This window comes from Falco biarmicus, chromosome 5 (genome assembly GCF_023638135.1).
Source record: "Falco biarmicus isolate bFalBia1 chromosome 5, bFalBia1.pri, whole genome shotgun sequence".
In the NCBI taxonomy this organism is placed as follows: Eukaryota; Metazoa; Chordata; class Aves; order Falconiformes; family Falconidae; genus Falco; species Falco biarmicus.
The window spans coordinates 20,486,569-20,506,379 of NC_079292.1; the positions used below are offsets into that span (position 1 = coordinate 20,486,569).

At 47.3% G+C, this 19,811-nt stretch overlaps 1 protein-coding gene across 11 annotated transcripts in view; it reads left to right on the top strand.

The window, feature by feature from the left end:
• The window catches only part of SHANK3 (SH3 and multiple ankyrin repeat domains 3), a 375,700-nt gene that overhangs the window by 230,528 nt on the left and 125,361 nt on the right, over positions 1 to 19,811 (top strand). For all 11 annotated transcript variants that reach the window (XR_008821984.1, XM_056339563.1, XM_056339567.1 and 8 more), the window contains one exon: positions 17,059 to 17,134. Coding sequence is in view for 10 of the 11 variants with exons in the window: in XM_056339563.1 (XP_056195538.1) it covers positions 17,059 to 17,134 (76 nt within the window). In the remaining variant the exon portion in view is untranslated. The remainder of the gene's footprint in view (positions 1 to 17,058; positions 17,135 to 19,811) is intronic.

Here is a 19,811-nt window from a genome sequence, read left to right on the forward strand (position 1 = left end):
GCACTAGAAATTCATCATCTGTCGCTAGCTGATTAACAATTTCACCTATTAAATGCTTTCACTAATAGCTGTGGCCAAAAGAAAACTGAAATGCACTGCTAATGTTTCTTTGTGGGATCTTATGAAGTGAGAACGTTTTACTTCTGGAGCTGGATGACTTGGCATAACAGAAATGGGATGCAATTCAGTAGGATAAAATGCAGGATCTTGCACTTAACAGAAAATCTTCTAGGTAGTTACAAACTAACATCTTACTGAAACGAAAAAATGAGGCATATTATAGTGGTTCAGGAGGTGACTGTAGCATCATGTGTCTGCACACAAGGCAGACGTGAGCCTGGGGTGTCTCGTACAAGGCATTTCCAGTATGTGGGAAGTGTTAGTGCTACAGCACAAGGAGCTGTTGACATCTGATCTGGAACTGATTGTCATTCTGATCACTGTCCCCAGGGAAGTGGATTCACATCTGTCTCGTTCTCTTTGTGTGCACACACTTGCTGTTGGGAGCTGTGCTGGTGTCATCAGAGAAATCCAAAATGTGGGCAGCTTCCATGTGCTCAGTGGGGAACTGAAGCCTCGAAGGTGGGATCCCTTCTTGGTTGGGAATTGAGTAACGGCTCATAGGGCTGGGACTCTGTGCAAGCTAAGCCTGCACGCACACGTCTCCATAATATCATTAGGGAGTATTTGCAATATATGAAATTAAATATGAGTATTAATTTTTCAGGACCTGGTTTGTCAGTTGTTGGACAACTTTCTGCTGAAGCTGGCACTGGAGTGCCTGTGCCTCCGCTTTGAACACAACTCATTCTTGCCTTGGGTTAATTACAGAGTAGTCCTGAGTCTGCTATCCAGGGAAATGTTGGGAGAAGCACCTGCAGCTTTGGTTAAAATTGCAGAGGAACATTTGGTAACCATAGTTAAGACAAAATAGCCATTTGGGATAGGTTGCAGGCACTGTAAAATGTACGTTTACTTAACATATCCTGAAATCTACCAGTCCTGCGGTACTGTCAATGTCCAATTTGGGCTCATTTCACCCTGAGCTACCGTCTCTCTCTCCCTTGACCCTCGCTCCCTTTTGTCTTTCAAAATCACCTTTCGCAGCAGATCCTGTCTGTCTCCCACCTGATTTTAGTGGTGGAACCAGCCCTCACCTGCCATACAGAGCTTGCTGAGCTCTCAGGAAGCGACACCCAGAAATTAAAGGACAAGTTTGGGTGTGTGAAGCAGAATGTGCCAAATGCTTTGATGCATATGTGCGAGCAGCCTGTTGTCACAGTAACTCATCCATGGACTGAAAGAAGGTGTGAGAACAGAGCATAAGCTCTCCTGTGCACTGCAAGCCTGAAACCTGGCCTTGGTAGAAACCCAAGACTGTTGGGTATCACCTTGCTACTATTTGCCTCTCTCAAGTTGTGTTTGTTTGGAGAGATGCTGTACCATCTCCTCAGGAAACATTCTGTGCTGTTTATCTGCTTCCATGTACAAGTCTGCCTTTGTGGAGAGAAATGTAGGGAAGCTCTTCACAAACTTAATTAGGCTGTATCTAAACGGGTGGGCTGAAGAGCACTTGCAGACATACAGGGTCTGGGTTTTCCTGCAGCTGCTTCCCTGCCGTTTGGGAATGTACGGCTGTCTCCTCCCTCTGAAGCAGCCAAGACTTGGGATGCTCTTGCAGTGCCCTGGTTCAGACATCTACAGGGAGGGAGGTGGGTGTGCTGCAGACATGCCTGCTCTCCGGGGTAGGGCATAGCGAAGGATGGGCAGGTCTTCAGCCCTGGGAGATGCAGGGGCACAGACTGGGAAGGCACCTACAGCTGGGGTCGGACCTTGGAGAGCATGTTGTGGGAGGCTGGGACTGACTGAGAGCTACAGCTGATCCTGAGTGTGCAATAACTGTGACACAAGTATCTTCTCTATCAGATTTTTTCCTTGGTATCTTGCTTTGATTCCTGTGGCAGGTTGTGCGAGTCAGTAGTGTCCAGGGTGTCTGTTTTGCGTGGCAGGGACCTCTCCTTACTGCTCCTTGTCTGCCCATTTATCTGTAGCAAGATTTCCAGTTGATTTCCATCATCACAGTGTTTAAATTACTAATACATGAAAACATGTTGACTGAGTTCCTAGTGGACTACTATTTTGACGTTTCTTCTTTTTCTGCTTAAAAAAAAAAAAAAAAGTTAAGGGTGGAATACACCTCCCTGGTATGATGGGGATGTATTTTGTTACTTCCTTGGTACCTGCAGGTAGCAGTGGAGGTGGCAGAAGTGTTACCACTTCTTCCTGTTGTGGAATGGCTTTCTGAAGAAATAATCAGGAGCTTGAACCATCTTTTGATCAAGAAATTAGTTTATTGTGTAAGAAATGTTTTGAAATTGGAGTAACAATTGTTGGGTACTTCTAATTATTTAAAAGTCTAATAGTGAGAGCATCCTGCTGGCTGGGCCTTTGCCCTCACTGTTTCCCCTAGTGGCCAGCATAGATATGGGAAGAACAGATGATAAAACAGTGGGATTAAAAAAAAAAAAAAAAAAAAAAAAAAGAAAATTACTAGCATCACTGTTGCTTGAATCATCGATTCACGTGTTGCATAAGAGAGTCAGAAGTATTTTCCAGCCTGGTATGTCAGAGGCCCCAAAGTGCATCACCACTGAGGAAGATGAAGTGTTAGCGTGCATGCTTGGGCTCAGTGGTCCGAACCTGGATGGCATCACCCAGAGCCCAGCCTGAGCCTACCGTCCTTTGGAGAGCAGGGCAGTTGTGTCCCAGCTGCTTGGGCTCAGGACTGCAGGTTGCAGAAGACGTTGGCTGTTTCTTTTGGTAGAGGGCACTGTTGTTCTTCACTGGTCTCTGATGCCAGCCTCAGGTGATGCAAATGCGTAGGTTGCAGAGGAGGAGGAGGATTGTGGAGGATTTTGGTACCTTTAATGAAATACAGTGCTCTCATTTCCTGCAGTTAATTGATCGTCTACCTCCTGAAGGTCTCCACCAGCCTTTGGGGATGTCAGCTTGTTTTGTTATGGTATAAAGTTCATAACTTTGTGTCCTGCATGTGAAGAGATGAGTTACCTATTCCACCTTCTCTTTATTTCTTGGGTACGTTACACAGTCTGCTTTGATAGTGATCCTCCTCTGGAGAACTCTAACCTCAAGTGAGACTGGGTTGGTATTGAACTAATGGGGGAGATACAGCCTCATCCACAGAGAGATTGAATGGTGTGTAGAGTGATGGCATGGAGTTGTAGCCCTACAGCTGAGATGCTGTTGGTGTCTTCTGTGGCCATTGTATGGGCTGGGTCTCGTTGATTGTAGGGGTTTGCATGTAGCACCCACGTACCTTCTTGTAACTTAGCAATCATTGCTTTTGACAAATACCTTGCTCTTTGGAGAGAGACTATGCTAGGATAGGAAGTGTGAACATCAGGAAACAAAAAAATTCAGTCAATCAAACTTCCCAGGGCTGGAAAGGAGAAGCCCTGGCTGAGCAGCGAGCGCCAAGTTTGAACACTGTGGCTTTTCTGAGTGGGTTTTTGAGAGTCCCTGCACAGGGGAAGGAGCTTCTAAGGAGTCATCTGCATCTGCCTTGGAGCAGCAGGCTGGGAGTCAGAGCAGTGCAAGCCCAGCCTCAGGAGCTGCAGCACTGTCCTGAGAGCCCCTGTGGGAAGGAAGGTCCTTCTTTTACTTTTCCAGCTCTTTGATGTGGCATTGCAGAATGATCAGTGAGAAGATGGACATGGAAATGTTCCACTGCAGCTGTGCTGGGAATGGACCTGCACCTTAGAGCTGTGTGATGAGCGCCTGCACTTGGTGACAGGCTCAGGGGCAGCTTTCTCAGAGGATACCAAGTGACAGCTCGTATGCCAGGCACAGCTGGGGAGCAGCACAAGTGCTGCAAAGTGCCCTGCTTTCACTTTGCGTTTCACCTTCTGAGTCCAGTCCCCTCCTTTAGTCTGTACACTTAATGGTCCTGGGGAAGGACTCCAGCACGAGCTGAGCTGGAACCCTTCGTGGTCTGCTGCCCACCAAGTCATTGTGCGTGACCCAGCCAGCCTGCACTCAGCGCTCAGATTTTGCCCAGGCAGACAGGCAACCTGAAGAAAGCTCCAAGCTTGGGACAGGAGGAGCAAGCGAAGCTGGGGAGCAAAACCATGGAATGACCAGCATGGATTTAGCATGGACAGATCGTGCCTGGCATGCCTGATGGCCTTCAGCACTGAAGTGACTGGCTCTGTGCACAAGGAGAGGCCGGTGGCTGTTGCACACCCTAGCCTTTATCAAAGCCTTTGACACAATGTCCATACAGCCATTTACTTCTGCATGAAGAGTGACAGTAAGAGTAGATCTGCAGCCTAAAATAGCTTCCTTATTAAGAGTCAAAGAAATGTGTCTGCTTTTACCACAGTCTCTTGGCTGGAGAGAGATGACTCTTCCCATTTGGCTGCTCAGAAGGTGACAATTCCCTGGCAGAATGGGAAATCAGAATTTCCTCATCTGCAGCTAGAAAGTGCCTGTTGAGCTTTCTGTGGCTGCCTGCTGTCCTGGCCGGAGTTATGCATGCAGCACATGAACACACAGGAGCATGTGCAGTAACAGCTGAAGACCTGACAACAATAGAGCTGTAGATTATGGAGCATTGATTGACACAGCCAGCCAGCTGCTGCTGGAAAAGCATGCAAATTAAATCCATCTTCCAAGAGCTTAGATAACCTCTCATCTCCCCCCCCCGGGCCTGGTGCACCGTCCAGCCTTTCAAGCAGAGCTGCTTTTCCCTCCAACGCACATCACTTGTCAGGCAAGAGATGGGAACGAGTCCTCTGGCGGCTCCTATACCAGCATTTAAAAAATCCTCTTGATTTCTCTTACACTTTTCTGACTTCTTCAAAGCCTAATCCTGACTCCATTATATTGCTACTTACGTTGGGCTTCCTTTCTGGCTGTGCTACCTTTAACCTTGGTCTGCTTTGTTTCTCTGAACTTTTCTGGTTTTAATTAATCTGCTGCTCTGCTGGCAGCTCCCTCTTGCGGTCAGGAATAAAGGTCAGTGTTAAGATTATCCCAAGGCACTGCTTAGGTTTTAAAGCTATTACCTGTTAAATTTGCTGATTTATTTTTTTTCCCCTTCTCAAAGTGGAAACTGAAAAGTTTTGACGCTAGATTCTTTCCAGATTCTCTTTTCCATAATATTTTTGTAACAGAACACTTCATACTGCTTTGGCCCCTTAACAACAAAACCCTACAGGGATCATGAGCAGTTCAGTGGTCAGGTTTAGGTACTACAGATGTTCTGGGCATGAACTGAACATCCATCCTTAAAGTGATGGTGTAAGAGTACTGAGGTTAAGCAGGGTGTATCAAGGAACAGTACAAAGCACTGAGATTTCTGTGCCAGTTACGTATGAACCTTTTATCAATGCCTTCATGCGTTTATCTCACTTGCACTATGTCTCCAAGGAGTAAGAATGTGGTTGTCTTAAAGTACTCTTTGGCTGACATTTGAACTCTTCAGAACACAAGGGAATTTGAAATATTGCTTAAAATGGTTTCTCCTGGGCTGATTTGTTTAGGTCTGTAAAAGAAAAACAAAACAAAACAAAACCACTCTGTAGCATTACTTAATTTAAAAAGAAAAAAATCACCCACATCATAGCTATTTGGCCTCCTGCAGAAAGAATCTGTACTCAGCAGAATGGTTTTATTGGCATTACAGAGCATAAAGAACAAGAGGCTCTCAGGAACAAAGATTTGCACTGCTGCTTCTTGTAGCCTGGGAGGAGGGAAGGAGCTGGCTGTAGGCTCTAAATGGAATAATTCTGAATTCTCTCTCTCTCTCTGTTGTTTCAGCAAAGCAGTATTCTGCACATGGTGGACTCAGGCTTATTTGTACCCTATTCCAGAATTCTTGACAGAAGTCAGTCCTTTTTATTGCCATCTGAATACTTCACCACAGGCTGGTTGTCTCCAGCTCTGGAAATTTTCTGCTGGTCTGTTGGTACTGTATGACTTACCATTAGTTCATGTCTTCCGATCATTTTTGTTTCAAGCTGATGTATGTTTTATTTATTTCTGGCACTGTGTTTGGTATTAGCTCAGACAGTGTGTAAGAATTTCTGTTGTCTTTTAAGCAACTGTATCATTATTAGTTGCTAATATCTTCTGGTGCTCTTTTGTACTATGCACTTCCCATTGTTTCAGTAGCTCAACAGTCTTAAAAGAAATAGATACAAACCCTTTCTATACCTAGTTCCTTGCTTTTCTCATTTAACTTTTTCATTTCTTATCTTCTGGAGCTGGCAACAAGTCTTTGTCCAGCTTCAGGCTGCTGGGCAGCTGGTGAATGGTAAAGGGGGCTTAACTAGGTGCCCATCCTTAGAGGTGGCTGGACAGTCTGAATCCCAGTGTGTGTGGGGGGGGACCCACTTAAGTAATATCAAAATTAGTGACCACATCAAATTGTTAAATAATCAAGTTCTTACTGGGTTTAACATCTACCTGAAAATCAGGGTCAGTCTTTCACACTGTAACTGCAAGAGTCACCTCCACTCATCCTTGAAACACTTGCCACCGGCTCCTCAGTACCTCGGTCTGCGTTCCAGGGTTTACTGAAAATGGTATTCTAGAGAGATCATAGAAACACAAGATGATTTGGGTTGGAAGGGACCTTAAAGACCATCTAGTTGCACCCCCCCTGCCATGGACAGGGACACCTTCCACTAGACCAGGTTGCTCCAAGCCCCATCCAGCCTGGCCCTGAACACTTGCAGGGATGGGGCAGCCACAGCTTCCCTGGGCAACCTGTACCAGTGCCTCGCCACCCTCACAGTAAAGATCATCAGTCAGATCCTTAAAAGATCCTGGCTAATAACACTTACCTAGAACTACTAATTTTAAGGTACTCATCTCTCATAGTTGTTGTTCAGCATCTGCTGTAGTTACCACTAGAAGAAAAGTACACAGTCAGCATACATCATCTTTTCCACGTAGGAGGAGAAAAAAGAAGTCTTGCTTAAAGAGTGTAGTCTGAACTGTGTTAATTTTCATTATTATAATGGATAACACCACTGCCAGGGTATGAAGACCAGTAGGTCTGATTTATTTATTTTTTCTTCTGTCTTGCAAATTAGTGAAAACTAGAATAAAGCAATATTTTACTGTTTGGGGATTTTTTTTTTCTCATTTTAAAACCTTTCTAGGGGCAAGTCCACTAGGTGTCCTACAAGTCTGTAGTCAACAAGCACTGGGACAAGGATTGATATAGTGTACCAGGGCTTTCAAATGCTGTTAAGTAGGCTTTCTTATAGTGTGCTTTAAAAAAAACCAACAAAACTAAGTGCTTGACAGATAAAAAGCAAAGGCAGGTTCTAGAGCAGCTGGAGATTGCCAGTGGTGGGCTACAAGACTTCCCAAGTGAGAAGAGACTGACTTAAAGAGGCAAGTGTGGGGTGATTGTCAGGAGAATACAATGGGAGTCTGAGAAAGCATGTAGAAGTTGAGTAGTTTATTGTTTGTCTAAACAGGAGAATTAAGGGTCAATCAGTGAAATTAGGCAGAAAGGTTAATGCCACAAAATGAACTATTCCCACACAGCACGCAGTTGTGGATCTCACTGCCACAGTTACTGCAGATTAAAGGCTCCAGAAGGAGGTTGGGCAAATCCATGGAGGTTGTGTTCCTTAGGCTTAGTAGAGTAATGATTCTGATACTCCCGCTGCTGAGGGGAAAAAAAAACCTACCCTTTTCTAGCACATTCTTTGTTCAGAGCATCTGCACTGACCACTGCTGTTTGCCAGCATGGAAAGCCTCCCTAAAAGCATTCTTCTGAAGGGTCTTCCTCCAGACCCTTCCCATCTGGGAACTCTTTAAACTCTTTTAAGTCCCTGTGGAGAATGAGAGTGCCCCAGTCTTTGGTGCCAATCCCAGTTCTCCTGCAGCAGGAGTGTGATGTTTGAGGATTGACAGGCAAACACAAATGCTCCTCCCCAGACTTGCTGTGGTTGTAATTGCTGCGCTGCTTGCAGGGGCACCATCGGAGCCTGGCACCAAGTTCCACGTTGGTTGTGCTGTCAGTCGGTTTCCTGGCTTGGCCCTGAGCTTTTGCAGGGGGGCAGATCTCACTTGCCAACTTCTCTTCATGCTTTGTGATCCCCTCTCTTGACTGGGTGTTGGGACAGCACTCTTCAAAGAGCAGCTTGTCACAGAGACGTGATTCCCTTATGGGAAAGCTGCTCTCCACTCTCTGTGGGGACTAGTGAGTATCACTTCAGGGCCTCTTCAGCAGGGTATCAGATTGCTTGCATCTTTGCACACTCTTGAGCATGTGAACATATGTGCTGTTGGATGTCTGTCACCATAAAGCTTCTGTTAAAGTGACCCTGTCCATCAGTGAGGTCATAACAGACCCTGCTATGGCCATCTGGCACTTCCCTACCCCACTAAAGCCAGCACCTCTAAAAATCGACCTAGTACCAGAGTCCAAGAAAGAACTTGAATTCCTATTATGTATCTTACTTTGACTCTTGACAGTCCTGAGAACTACTTTGGTCAGGACTCCAGAAAATGAGATGCTGTGGGCAAAGAGCGTACTCCAGAGGCATTCCTATTTCTTCCTTTTGCCAGATGACCAGACACGCTTCATTTATAAGGTACGCCACCCTCAGATATCTTTAGCAGTGTCTGCATCCACGTACTCTGTGAACTTGAAAGGACATTACAGGCTTTGGTTAGGATCCAGCTCATAGCCAGAACTTCAGTGCAGACTGTCCTGAGGGTTCTGAGCTCTAAAATGTGTCCACAAACCTGTCCATGGTCATATCTTCAGTGTGATCCCTTTGACTCTGGAGCCTTACTCTACTAAAGCTACTCAATTTTTGGTGTGACTCTTCCTCTCTGTGGTATCATCTTCATGCTGAGGACAGATGCAATGCTACCTTCTAGGAGAGGGTTGCAGTTCTGCCTCCCTGCATGAGGATGAAGGATACAGCCTGCTGGCAGCACCAGCCATGCCTTGGTGGGCTGGATCGTCTGCATGAAAGGTTTCTGCAGGCATTTTTCCCTGGAAGATGGGACATTGGGGGTCATTGGTTCTGCCTGCAGAGGGCAAGGATGAGAAGCATAGATACAACTGAAGTGCTTTTGTAAGTAAGAGTGATGCTGTGGGCAGGTGTAGAGATGGTTATGCATTTAGCATGAAGGTTTTGATGTAGATTCAGTGCTGTAAAAGGGAGATGATGTGTCCTCTAGAGGGTAGCTCCTGCCGTACACTTCAGTGGAGAGCTTTGCTGTGTCTTCTCAATAGCCTCCTCCTGTGTCCAGGGAGAGAGCTGTTATCTCCTCCTAGCCACAAGGCAAAGCCCAATGCCCTCCAGGACCTCCTTGGTCTCATGGCAGGTGCTGTAATGTATGGGCACCTCTCTCCTCTGCTTCACGTGGCGCAGGTTTCACTGGTCTCAATGAGGATACCGTTATTCTGGCTTGCTGTTCAGACACAGGAGGAGGAAGCCCCTCTTTCTCAGTGCTGTGCAGAAAGTCAGGGCTTGTGCAACCCTTGACCATGTGACTTCGTTGTGCAGAGTGTTGAAGGCCCAGAGGGTACAAAGGGTGAAGCAGTGTCAAGCACTGCCATGCTGTTTGCTGAACCCTAGAGATCTAGGAAGGTGGGAAAACACATGAATGTGTAACCAGAATGCTGCTGGATGGCACCTCTGCCCAGCCCCGCGGGGGGGCTGCAGCTGTGTTACTGGTGTGGCTGCCCTGGTTTCAGGCTGCGCGTCCGTGGCAGGGTAACCCTTGATGGGAAGAGAGCTCTCCACTGAAAATTGTTCATATCGCAAACCATGGAGAAGGAGCACACTGAGTGCCTGCCTGCTGCTGCCTCTGAGCAGCTTTGCCCGCTTTCCATTGCTCGCAGCAGTAGTGTCCCTGTAATGGCAGGACAGTAACTTGTGCAAGTGTTCGGAGCGAAAACATCCATCCTGGGCTGTGCTGAGGAATTTGGTCCCCTGTGGCATCAACAGAGCCATGGTCCCCGTAGTTGGGAGATGGCTCCTGGGGCTTCATGTGCCATGCAGATGGCTCCCGTCCCTGGACAGGAGAGTGGTCTGGAGGAAGGTGGCACATGGCAGGTGGAGACGTGTCAAAGTAACCCCAGCTGTCAGTAATGAAGGTGTTTCGTGCATCTTCAGCTGCTGCTCCCTCGATGCGCTGTGCCTCCAAGGAGGCTGCAGACAAGGACTGCCTGCCCGGAGCACCTTGGCCCCATGCTGGGGAAAGGCAAAGTGGGGCAGAGTCCCCCCTCCAGAGCTTCAGGCTCAGTCAGAAACAACTACAGCTGCCAGGATGGCACTTCTGGAACTACCTCTGCTGCAGAAATGTGGATAAATCAACATGGAATAGCTGTGGAGACCTTCTGCTGAATGTAACCTCCTCAGGCCCTGCTTTGCTACATTTGTTGGTTCAGCGTTGGGGCTTTAACTGATCTCCCTGCTCCTCTCAGGCTGACAGCCTGGCCGTTAAGTCTCTGTGAGATGTAATGCACAGATGCTGCTCTCTGACTCATAGTGAGTCGAGAGGGACTTTCATTGTATTTGCATTTTTTTCAGTTACAGATAAGCTAAAAACTCTAACAAGCATAATTGTATTGCAAGCATAATTCATAAACTAAGGGCAAAAGGGACTAATACAATTATCTTCTCTGTGCATTCATGTAATGCAGGCCAAAGTTTCACCAAATGTATCATATCTTGTATGTGAATTGTTGTACAAAACTAAGAATGACATTGCATAGCTTCTAAAAGTATTCACTCTCAGAGAAAAGTTGTATTTGAACTTCATAGGATAAAGATCAGTCATGGGGAAAGCATAAATTAGTTAACTATTCTGCATAAAATACAGTAATACCACAAATCACTAAGCAAATACATTCTTGGGCTTTTCTCTGTTTTCAGTCAGCCGATCCAGGTGCCGCAGGGACATGAATTAGTTTGTTCTCCTGACAACACTGTGGGTAGAAGAAGAGTCATACTTGAAGGGTTTCCATACTTTCTTGCACTTGAAGTAAGGCTCGTGGCTGTGGCGGGCAGAGCCCCTGCCTAAACGGGACCTGCTGCTGCCACGGGAGTGCTGGTCACTGCAGCTGGCGACAGAGGTGATGCCCTCCAGCATCTTACTTGCTCTGGATCCTTCTCTGTGTGGAGGAGCATCGGGCTTCTCTCTGGTCTCAGGCACTGCATGTCCTTCCCCCCACCCCCAGCACAGTTCAGCATTTCTTCTTCTGAAATAATTCCCTAGTCTGTTCATCACTGGCGCTCTGAAGCTGCCCCAGCCAGATTGGCTGCCTGGCACAGAGCCTGTGGAAGAGGCTTTAATTTGGTGGCATCTGCTCATCAGCCTACTCCGAGTCAGGTGCTGGAGAGCATGGTTTGGGATGTGTGGGTGAAATCCATGATGGGCAGCCATGCTCCCTCTGCCCGCACCAGGGCGGGGGGGCCAGGTGTGCTGCAGCACTTCGCTTGCTCCAGGGCTGAGGTGCTGCTTCTGGGATGGGCTGTGGCACCACAGCTCTCTCTCCAAACCCCTTCCCAGCTTTAGAGGGTTATTCTGCCTGCAGTCCTGGTGTTGGCTGTACCCGCAGAGCAGCACATCTCTCCCTTGGCACTGAGAACGGTGTGAGCCAAGCTCATGGTCCAGCTGCTGCAAGAGAATGATGAGACCACGCACCACTTGTCTTCACTGAGAGCATCAGCTGAATATGGTGTCTCTTTCAGGGTGATGAGACAGTTCAAAAAGCAGTGAATCAGTACTCCCATACTGAGACAGGGCTGCGAGCCTTCTCCATGGGTGTGTTGGCTGGCACAAGAAGTGTCCGTGTACTTGAGAAGGCACAAATACAGACCCCAGCCTTCTCCATTCCTAAAACCACGTCTCCCCTGACTGGCACGTTGCTACTTTTAGTTGGCATTTCAACTTAGAAGATAGACTCTGTGCTAGTCAAGAAAGAGAGTTTGAAATAGATTCTAACTGGTATCTCCCTCCCTCAGTTCCTCATCTGCCTGGTTGGCTCTATGGTTCGCTGTGACCTTGACCTCTCAGGTGGTTTGATGTAGCTCTTGGATGATAACTGTAATGTCCCTGCTGCTGCATCAAACCATTAAAGAGATCAGTTTCCAAAAAATGTCTTGTCATTCTTCACCTCAGTGCTGCGGTACAAGCGTCCGCTGCACTGGCCCAAAGGCTGGCACGCAGCTGGTGACATTGGGGAAGGTGCTTGTTGGCGTGAGTTGGCTGCAAGGTCCTGTCCTTTGTATGGCTGGTGTGGGGTGCTCCTGCCTGTTTACCTCTGAGAATGCCTGCTGTTAAGGTGCTTGTTGTGATGCAGGCATAGCCGGTCAAAAATAGATGATGAAAGAGAGATTGGTGCCAATAATCAGAGGTGCATAAATATTGCATTTAAGAGGATTAAATATTTAGAAATATAATTCCAACACTCCATGGAAACAAAAATTTAATTTATTTACTTATTTATTTTCACATTCCAAAAGAGTTATTTTCTTCTTTTTGCAACCCAGTGTTGGTGCCTGAAAGCAGAGAGGATGGGGACAGTCCAGGTGCTGGAGAATGTGTGGGATGGCACCCAAGCTTCTTGTCAGTCTGCTCTGGGCCAGCGGGGCTCTCTGTCCGGTCAGATTGTGTGAGAGCTGCTTTTCTCCCAGAACCTTCTCTTTGGCACATCCAGACTGCTCTTGGCCAGCTGTGGGAGGATAATATTCCTGTATTTTTATCTAATGTATTAGACTTACCTAGAAAGAACTGCCTTTTAACAACTTTATAAAAGCGCTTCCCAGGCAGCTTACAGAGCAGCGTGAGTACAGCCTGCACCCATCCCCATGCTCCTCCTGGTTTCCAGGCCATAGTTTTCCAGCGTTCTGTAGTTCTGTATTCCCTGTTCCTGTTTCCCTGCTTTGTGTCTGTCCTTTTGGGCTCTCGTGGGCACAGCCCGTCCCACTGGGCTGCCCTGCCATCCTCTTCCTCCCTCTTGTCTAAATATAGAGCCTCCCTCTCCACACCTATCTCAGAGTGATTCGCTCCTCTCCATCCATCAGCCTCAGCCCCTGGTGCCTCCATGACGGCTCCATTAAACACGCGCTCGGCAGCAGCTATATTTAGGAGTCAGGAAGAGAACGAGCCTTTGGGCTGCGGACAGCCCATAAATCCAGCTCCCGTCACCAAATCACCATTCTTTTCTCTGGAATGAGATCGATAGAAGTGTTTGCAGATGAGGTACAAGAGTCTGTGCATGTGTGGAAGGAGGCAGGGGAGGAGGAGGAGGAGGCAGAGTAGGGCGGAGAAGAGGGAGGTGAAGGCACTGAAGCATAGGCACGAGGGGCCAGGGGCAGTGGGACTTGTAAAGACAGGAGCAGGGGGAGAAGCACGTTGCGGGGTCGGGGTGGGGTGGGTCCTGTCTGAGTGGGGTTTGCTGTGCTGCAGCAGCAGCGTGCTCCCTCCCAGGGGTCTGAGGGGGTGCAGATGTCTGTCACTGGAGAGTGTCTTCACGTGCCATGAGGTGGAGAGGGTGGATGTGCTGTCACTGTCGTGACCTGCTGGGGCTGTGCCATGCCAGAGTCTCCACAACAGCCCTCCTTGCTTCCCTCTCCCATCTCCCTCCTCCCATTTTTTGTACCTCCACATCAAGTTGTGGGTGCCAGCTTCCTCACAGGCACAACAAACAAGGCCTGACCTGATGTTTTAGATATTTTTTAGGCCTCTGCTGTCTTGCCTCATTCCTCAGCATCAAGCGTTGTGGGATCCCCATTGCCTGGCCATGTGCGCAGCATGCAGGCAAAACCGGAGCAGGAGGCTGCTCCCTGCTGCCATTGTCTGGGCACTCCCGCAGAAGCTGGGGAGGAGCTGCTGTGCCATGCAGATGCTTCCCCGACAGCATGTCAAGAACCCATGGTACCTCTTTTTCCTCACGGCCACAGCGCGTGCTTTGATTGCGCTGCCAGGTGTAGATTCTGGTGTCCTCCCTGACTCAGACCTGAGAACCCTCTGCCTCCGCTGAGGATGGCGAGCAAGGTGAGAAGCTGCCTCAGATGATCTAGGCGAAAGGGTTATCACCTTTAACTCTTCATGGCGTGTTGCTGTGCTGATCGGTCCTTAACATCTCTGTTTCTTGGCATAGTGGGTCTTTTTGACAGTAAAATTAACTGCTTGGTTCTTTGAGACAGTTTTTCCCAGGACTGCAGGGACGGGGCTCGGTGGACGACCACCTAATCAGAAGATTCATGGGCAACCATCAGCCCCCCTTGCACCACCAGGCTCCAAGAAATCTCCCTCCGGATTAGGTAAACACATTAGGTGACACACAGCAGCAAGGCTGGAATAGCCTGTTGGATCCCCACGGGCTGTTCCCTGCATGGTGATGTCCCGTGGATGCTCCTCAGCCCCCACACTGTGAGGGCTGGGCTGTGCCTCGCCTAGTGCAAGGCGTCCCTGTGCTCACTGTCCACGTGTGCTTGCTGGGGGGGTTGCTGTGCACTCACTTCTTTTGGGGAGGATTGCCAGAGCACCCACATTAATCTCTGTGATGCTGCATGTCCCGTGTGTTGGAGTCTCACTGTTTTGCTCATGTACCCCTTAGTAAAAAAAAATATTTTTCAGCACATGCACCCCCTGTACGCATATGTTTACTTACTACGAATTATGTACCTGTACTACTCTGCATATAAACTGTGTGTACTGTAAAGCACATGCAAAAATAGAAACTAAAAAATAGTGAGATAAGCGTGGAATAAACACCATTTAAAATATATTTTAAACTTTTATTAATGGTACAAAAAAATGTTTTCTTCCCACGCCTCAGAGGGTTGATTCTTGTGTGCGCCACTTTGGAGACCACTGCTGTAGGAAGGAGAGCCAGAACCATAATGGCTGGACTTGATCTTAATGATCTATTCCAGCCTGAACGATTCTGTAATAAAGCGTAGGGTGTTATTCTGGGGGAAACAAGTGCCAGCATGCCAGGGCTGTTCTATAGCTCTTCTGAGAAAAAAAGGAAAAAACTAAAAAAACCACGCCAACCCTAACCAAACACACAAGGAGAGCAAAAACAGGAATCCGGGGCGGGGGGGGAGCAAGGCTGTGTTTTCAGTAGCATAAACAAGTACTGTATTTGGTGGGTTTATTTCTAAACTTTGGTCAAGTTAACTGTTCTTTCATCCTTGCCAATAGTAAGTGTGTTTCTTACTTACTATTGTAGTAAGTAAGCGGAGGTGTGTGCTGAGGGTGAGGTTCCCGACGTCTGTGCTGAAGCATGCACCTCATACTTCACGCAGAGACACCTTTGGGATTGGGAAGCTACAGCCACATCTCTGGAAACGGTGCCCAGTAGTGACGGGCTGCCAGCACCTCTTCGGGAGGTGTGAGAGGCAGGACAGCTTGTCAGCAGGGTGATGTGGCTGCTGCTGTCCCCACGGTGGCTGTCCATCCCCAGGGTAGGGAACTGGCATTGTGGCTGCTGTGGCAGCATGTCCCTCTGTCAGCAGCGATGGCTTCATGTGGTCGTGAGACTGGGATGAAAGGTTTGAAAGTACATCCTGTCCTGAGCTTAAAACAAAGTTTGTTGGATCAGCAGTGCCGTAATAACAGTAAATACAGCCTCTCTGCTTTTGCAGCCCCTTCCTGCTGACTGTTGCCATTCTGAATTACAATGCAGGTAAAAATAATGTTTGTTTTGCATTGTTACTGCTTTGGGTGCAAACAGTTCTGTGTCCCTGCTGAAGGGAAAAGGTAGGTCTCATCTATGCTTTGTTCCTTTATCTCCTCTCTTACTCGTTCCCGTTATTCATTCCTTCTATCCCACTGTCCTAGTTAACATGCTGAAAGACCTGCTGGGTTTAAGTCAGACCACCAGCCTACCTGGTGCTGTAGCCAGTAGTGCAGTGAGCAGCACAGAGGGCTTCAAAACAAAGGGGTGACAAAGTAGAGGAGTGACCTGATTGTTTGGAGTCCCATCAGCCCACTGTAGCTGTAGATGACTTAGTTCAATGTAACGTTCTTAGGTTGGTGCGAGGACCCAGTTGGTTTCTGCAGGGTGAGTATGCTATATAAGTCCTGGGTCATGCAATAAATTTGGGGTTGGTAGTGTGAAGCAAATTCCTTCTGTGTTAGGAGAATGGTAGCTGGGAATGTCTGGCTTAAATTCTTTTTACATCTCCCTGTCATGTCTCTTCTTAAGCCGTTAGCTGCAGACTGTGTTCCAGATGTCTGCAGTGGCATCTCTGTCCACCGAGCCGTGAGTCAGGCTGCCTTCCTTCAGCATCCAGCAGCCTAAGTGCCCTGGTATCTCTTTTCTTGTCGGCTTCACAGATCAGGCTGGCAGGTTCTCTGGCTTTTCCGTACCTCTGAGGCAGGCAAGTAGCCTCCTGAGTCATTACACCCTAAAGGGGAGATTTGGTGCAAATGGCCCGAAACGCCTGCCACCCTGACTTTGACCAAAGTGCTGTTGGGGATGGTGCCAGCAGTCAGTGGATGAGTGGTAACACAAGTCTCTCTGGGTTCCCAGCTTTGCTTCCTCATAACTCCCATGCATCCGGAGAGCTTGGTGACCACCGGCTGAGAAGAAGGGCTAACCTGGACTACTACCGTCTGTTCTGTGGGAACTGCATCCCTCTGCACTGAGGCATGCAAGATTGACGTGGCCGAAACCAAACAAGGGAAGGAATTTGGCTGCTGCCTTGACACATGGAGTGTGTGTTTGCCTTAACAGCGTTGATTGCCCTCTTCGGCTCTGTTTTGGAGTCTTGAGATTTGACACCTTGATGTGGTTTAGAATTTTTGGTGGAGAGAGCTTACATTCACAGAAGCTGTTTGTGTGCATATGGGGCTGTACACAAACCTGCATGGGACTGATCACAGTGACACATGTCTGCACACAGATTATGGTTTATTGTTAAATGCTTGCATGAAAGTGGGATTCAGTCTATTTGTACACATGGAGAGGAAGCAAAGACAACAGCGAAGTGTTCCTTTAATTCTCAGCTTTGATGTGTCTTTTTTTTCTTGTAGAAACCAGAGAAGACAGAACAAAGCGTCTCTTCCGACATTATACTGTGGGCTCCTATGACAATTTCACCTCTCACAGGTAAGCATCAGCATCTTGGCTTTCTGATTACGAGGAGATTCGTTTCCATGGAAAAAATACCTCCTTTTCCTGACAGAGCAGTATATCTTGGTTTAGTGTCATGGGAAGGAAACTTTTCTGGTTGTTTTGGTCAATTCAGTTACAGTCCTAGATATTTATTTATTTATTTAAAGTCCTAGATAAGGCTTAGACGAATAAAATGTTGGAGCTGCAGGGCAGTCTGGCTCATGTCTCAGTTGAGGAACAAACATTCTGGAGAATTTTTGGTGTGCTTCAGGAACTGAACAACATGTGTTGGATGCAGATGCGGAGTTCTGGCTTGCTCTGAAGGGGAAAAGAGGGTGCTGTTTTGCAGGGGACAGCACGACGACAGCTGTTGCTCCAGCCTGTCGGCAGTACTGAAGGTGCTGCCTGAACTACAGGGGTGGTCAGCAGGGCTGTTCTGGTGCATGGTAGTTGGGCGTACTTGCCTTGGCGTGGAGACTGACCTTTGGGAAGATGGTCAGACTCAGTAGGGAATCAGTTGTGAAAGCAGGGGTGACGTTGCTGGTTTGTGCTTGGTCTTGAGCGCGTGTGGCTGGTGGACACATTTGCAGGAGGCAAGGCTGGGGGAGCAAACTGCTAGTTTGGTTCAGGAATATGCTTTGGGTGCTGGGGTTCTGTGTTTGAGGGGTAAATTTACTTTGTGGAATACATTCTCTGCTGGCACTCAAACCTTAGTGCTCTTAAAACTATTGGTTATTAAATTGGATGGACGTTATTGTTTATGACGTGACAGGAGCAAATTGTCAGAATTCATTACGCAAAATCTAAGTTATCCTCAGGTTTAGAGCTTACCAACAAAGCAGTGAACGTGTTCTGGTTTACTGAGCTTCTTATCCCAAATCTGCCTTCGTGAGTCTGAGCCCTTTTAATTCGAAGTAATGTGTATAACTTGTTTTGCTTTTCAAAAATCCTGACACATTCTTCTTCAGGGTTGTTTATATACTTAACCAATCACGGGGCAAAAGAGAAAATGCTGCTATGACTCAGAAAACAATAAAGGAGAAAAACAGAGGAGGGAAATGGGCCATTTCCACCAAGGCTAAATGCCACTGGGAACCTCCAGTTGCCCTTGGTCTTAAAGGTCAGGAAATAAGTCTAAATTTACAGATGAGTCAAAATTACATTCCTTAAGCAAAAGAAGAGTGGGTGGATGGTATTGCATCAAGCTGGGTTGGTAAACAGTGTGATAGTAAATTTATTTTGGCACATGCAAGATAACACGCACCAGAAGAAACACTGGGAGGTACTCTTACCCAGTAAATATTTTTCAGCTCTTCATAATTGCTTAGGAATAAAGATCTGACGTCACAGAGAAAACATCTTGAGCACTGAGGCATTCCAAAAAACCAGACCAAAGAGTAGGTCACAAAATACAACTAAAGTAGTTGTGAAGGAGGGTCATGGTGACACCAGGTACTGAGTGATAAAACATCAGCTGAACACCAACACAGAAAAACAAGTAACACATATGGGGGAAAACCCAATCATAGTAGTATTTCATATGCAGTGAAGGTGTTAGACTGACTTCTGCTCAGGAACAAGATTTGGGGCTTGCTTTGATTCCAGTTCAAACCTGCAAAAGCAAATTCAATTTCTGGAATTTTTAGGAAAGGAAAAAGGAACAAAATGAAAAACATAATTCCTAATATCTTTGTTTAAATCTGTACTATACCTACATCTTGAAACCTGTGTGCAGATTTGGTCTTTCAGACCAAAGTAATGCTTGAAAAGTTGACAGAGAAAACTAACAGGTGCTCAAAACTGTGAGACATCTTCCATAAGAGGTGAGACTAAATAGACTGAAATTCTCAAGCTTGAAAAAGGATGCTGAAGGAGAAGGGGGTTGGTAGAAGTCCACAAATGAGTGATTGGGAAAAGGTGAACCAGAAGTAGTTGATTTCTTTGTCTTCCCGTGCAAGAACGTGAGGTACCAAATGAAACAAGTATATGATTTTCATCTAACATACAGGAACCTGTGCGACTCCTTGCTAAGTGACACGCTGAGTGCTAGAAACTGACAGGGGTTCAGAGAGCAGTGGGACAGTCTTGAGGAAGAAAAATTATCTGCAGGCTTCTGAAGAGACCAGCTCTGACTCAGGAAATCGCTTATCATCCAGCAGCAAATGACAGGAGCACATGGTGGGGAAGCATCACTGTGTTCTTGCTCTGCTCTTCTTTTCTCCCACTCTTGGCTGTTGCTGGGAAGTTGAGAAGACGGCTGGCCTGACCCAGTACAGCTGCTACTATGAGCTGTGGGTGAGGCGGGCTTTTCTCTGAAGCCCAAAGCCCTACAGGGAGCAGGTTTCAAGGCATGGCCTTCTCCTCGATATCTTCTGTGTCTGCTTAAATGGCCTACATGTGGCTCTGAACTCTTCACTCCATGATGGAGGAGGCCTGGGCATCTGACCTGAATGTCTCAAGAGCAGACTTTAGCCCTTTCAGAGACCTGCATGGAAAGATCACAGAATGTTCAAGGTTGGAAGGGTCCTCTGGAGATGACCTAGTCCAACGCCCTGCTAAAGCAGGTTCTCCCAGAGGTTGCACAGAGTCATGTCCAGGTGGATTTTGAATGTCTCCAGCGAAGGAGACTCCACAGCCTCTCTGGGCAGCCTGGTTCCATGCTCCATCACCC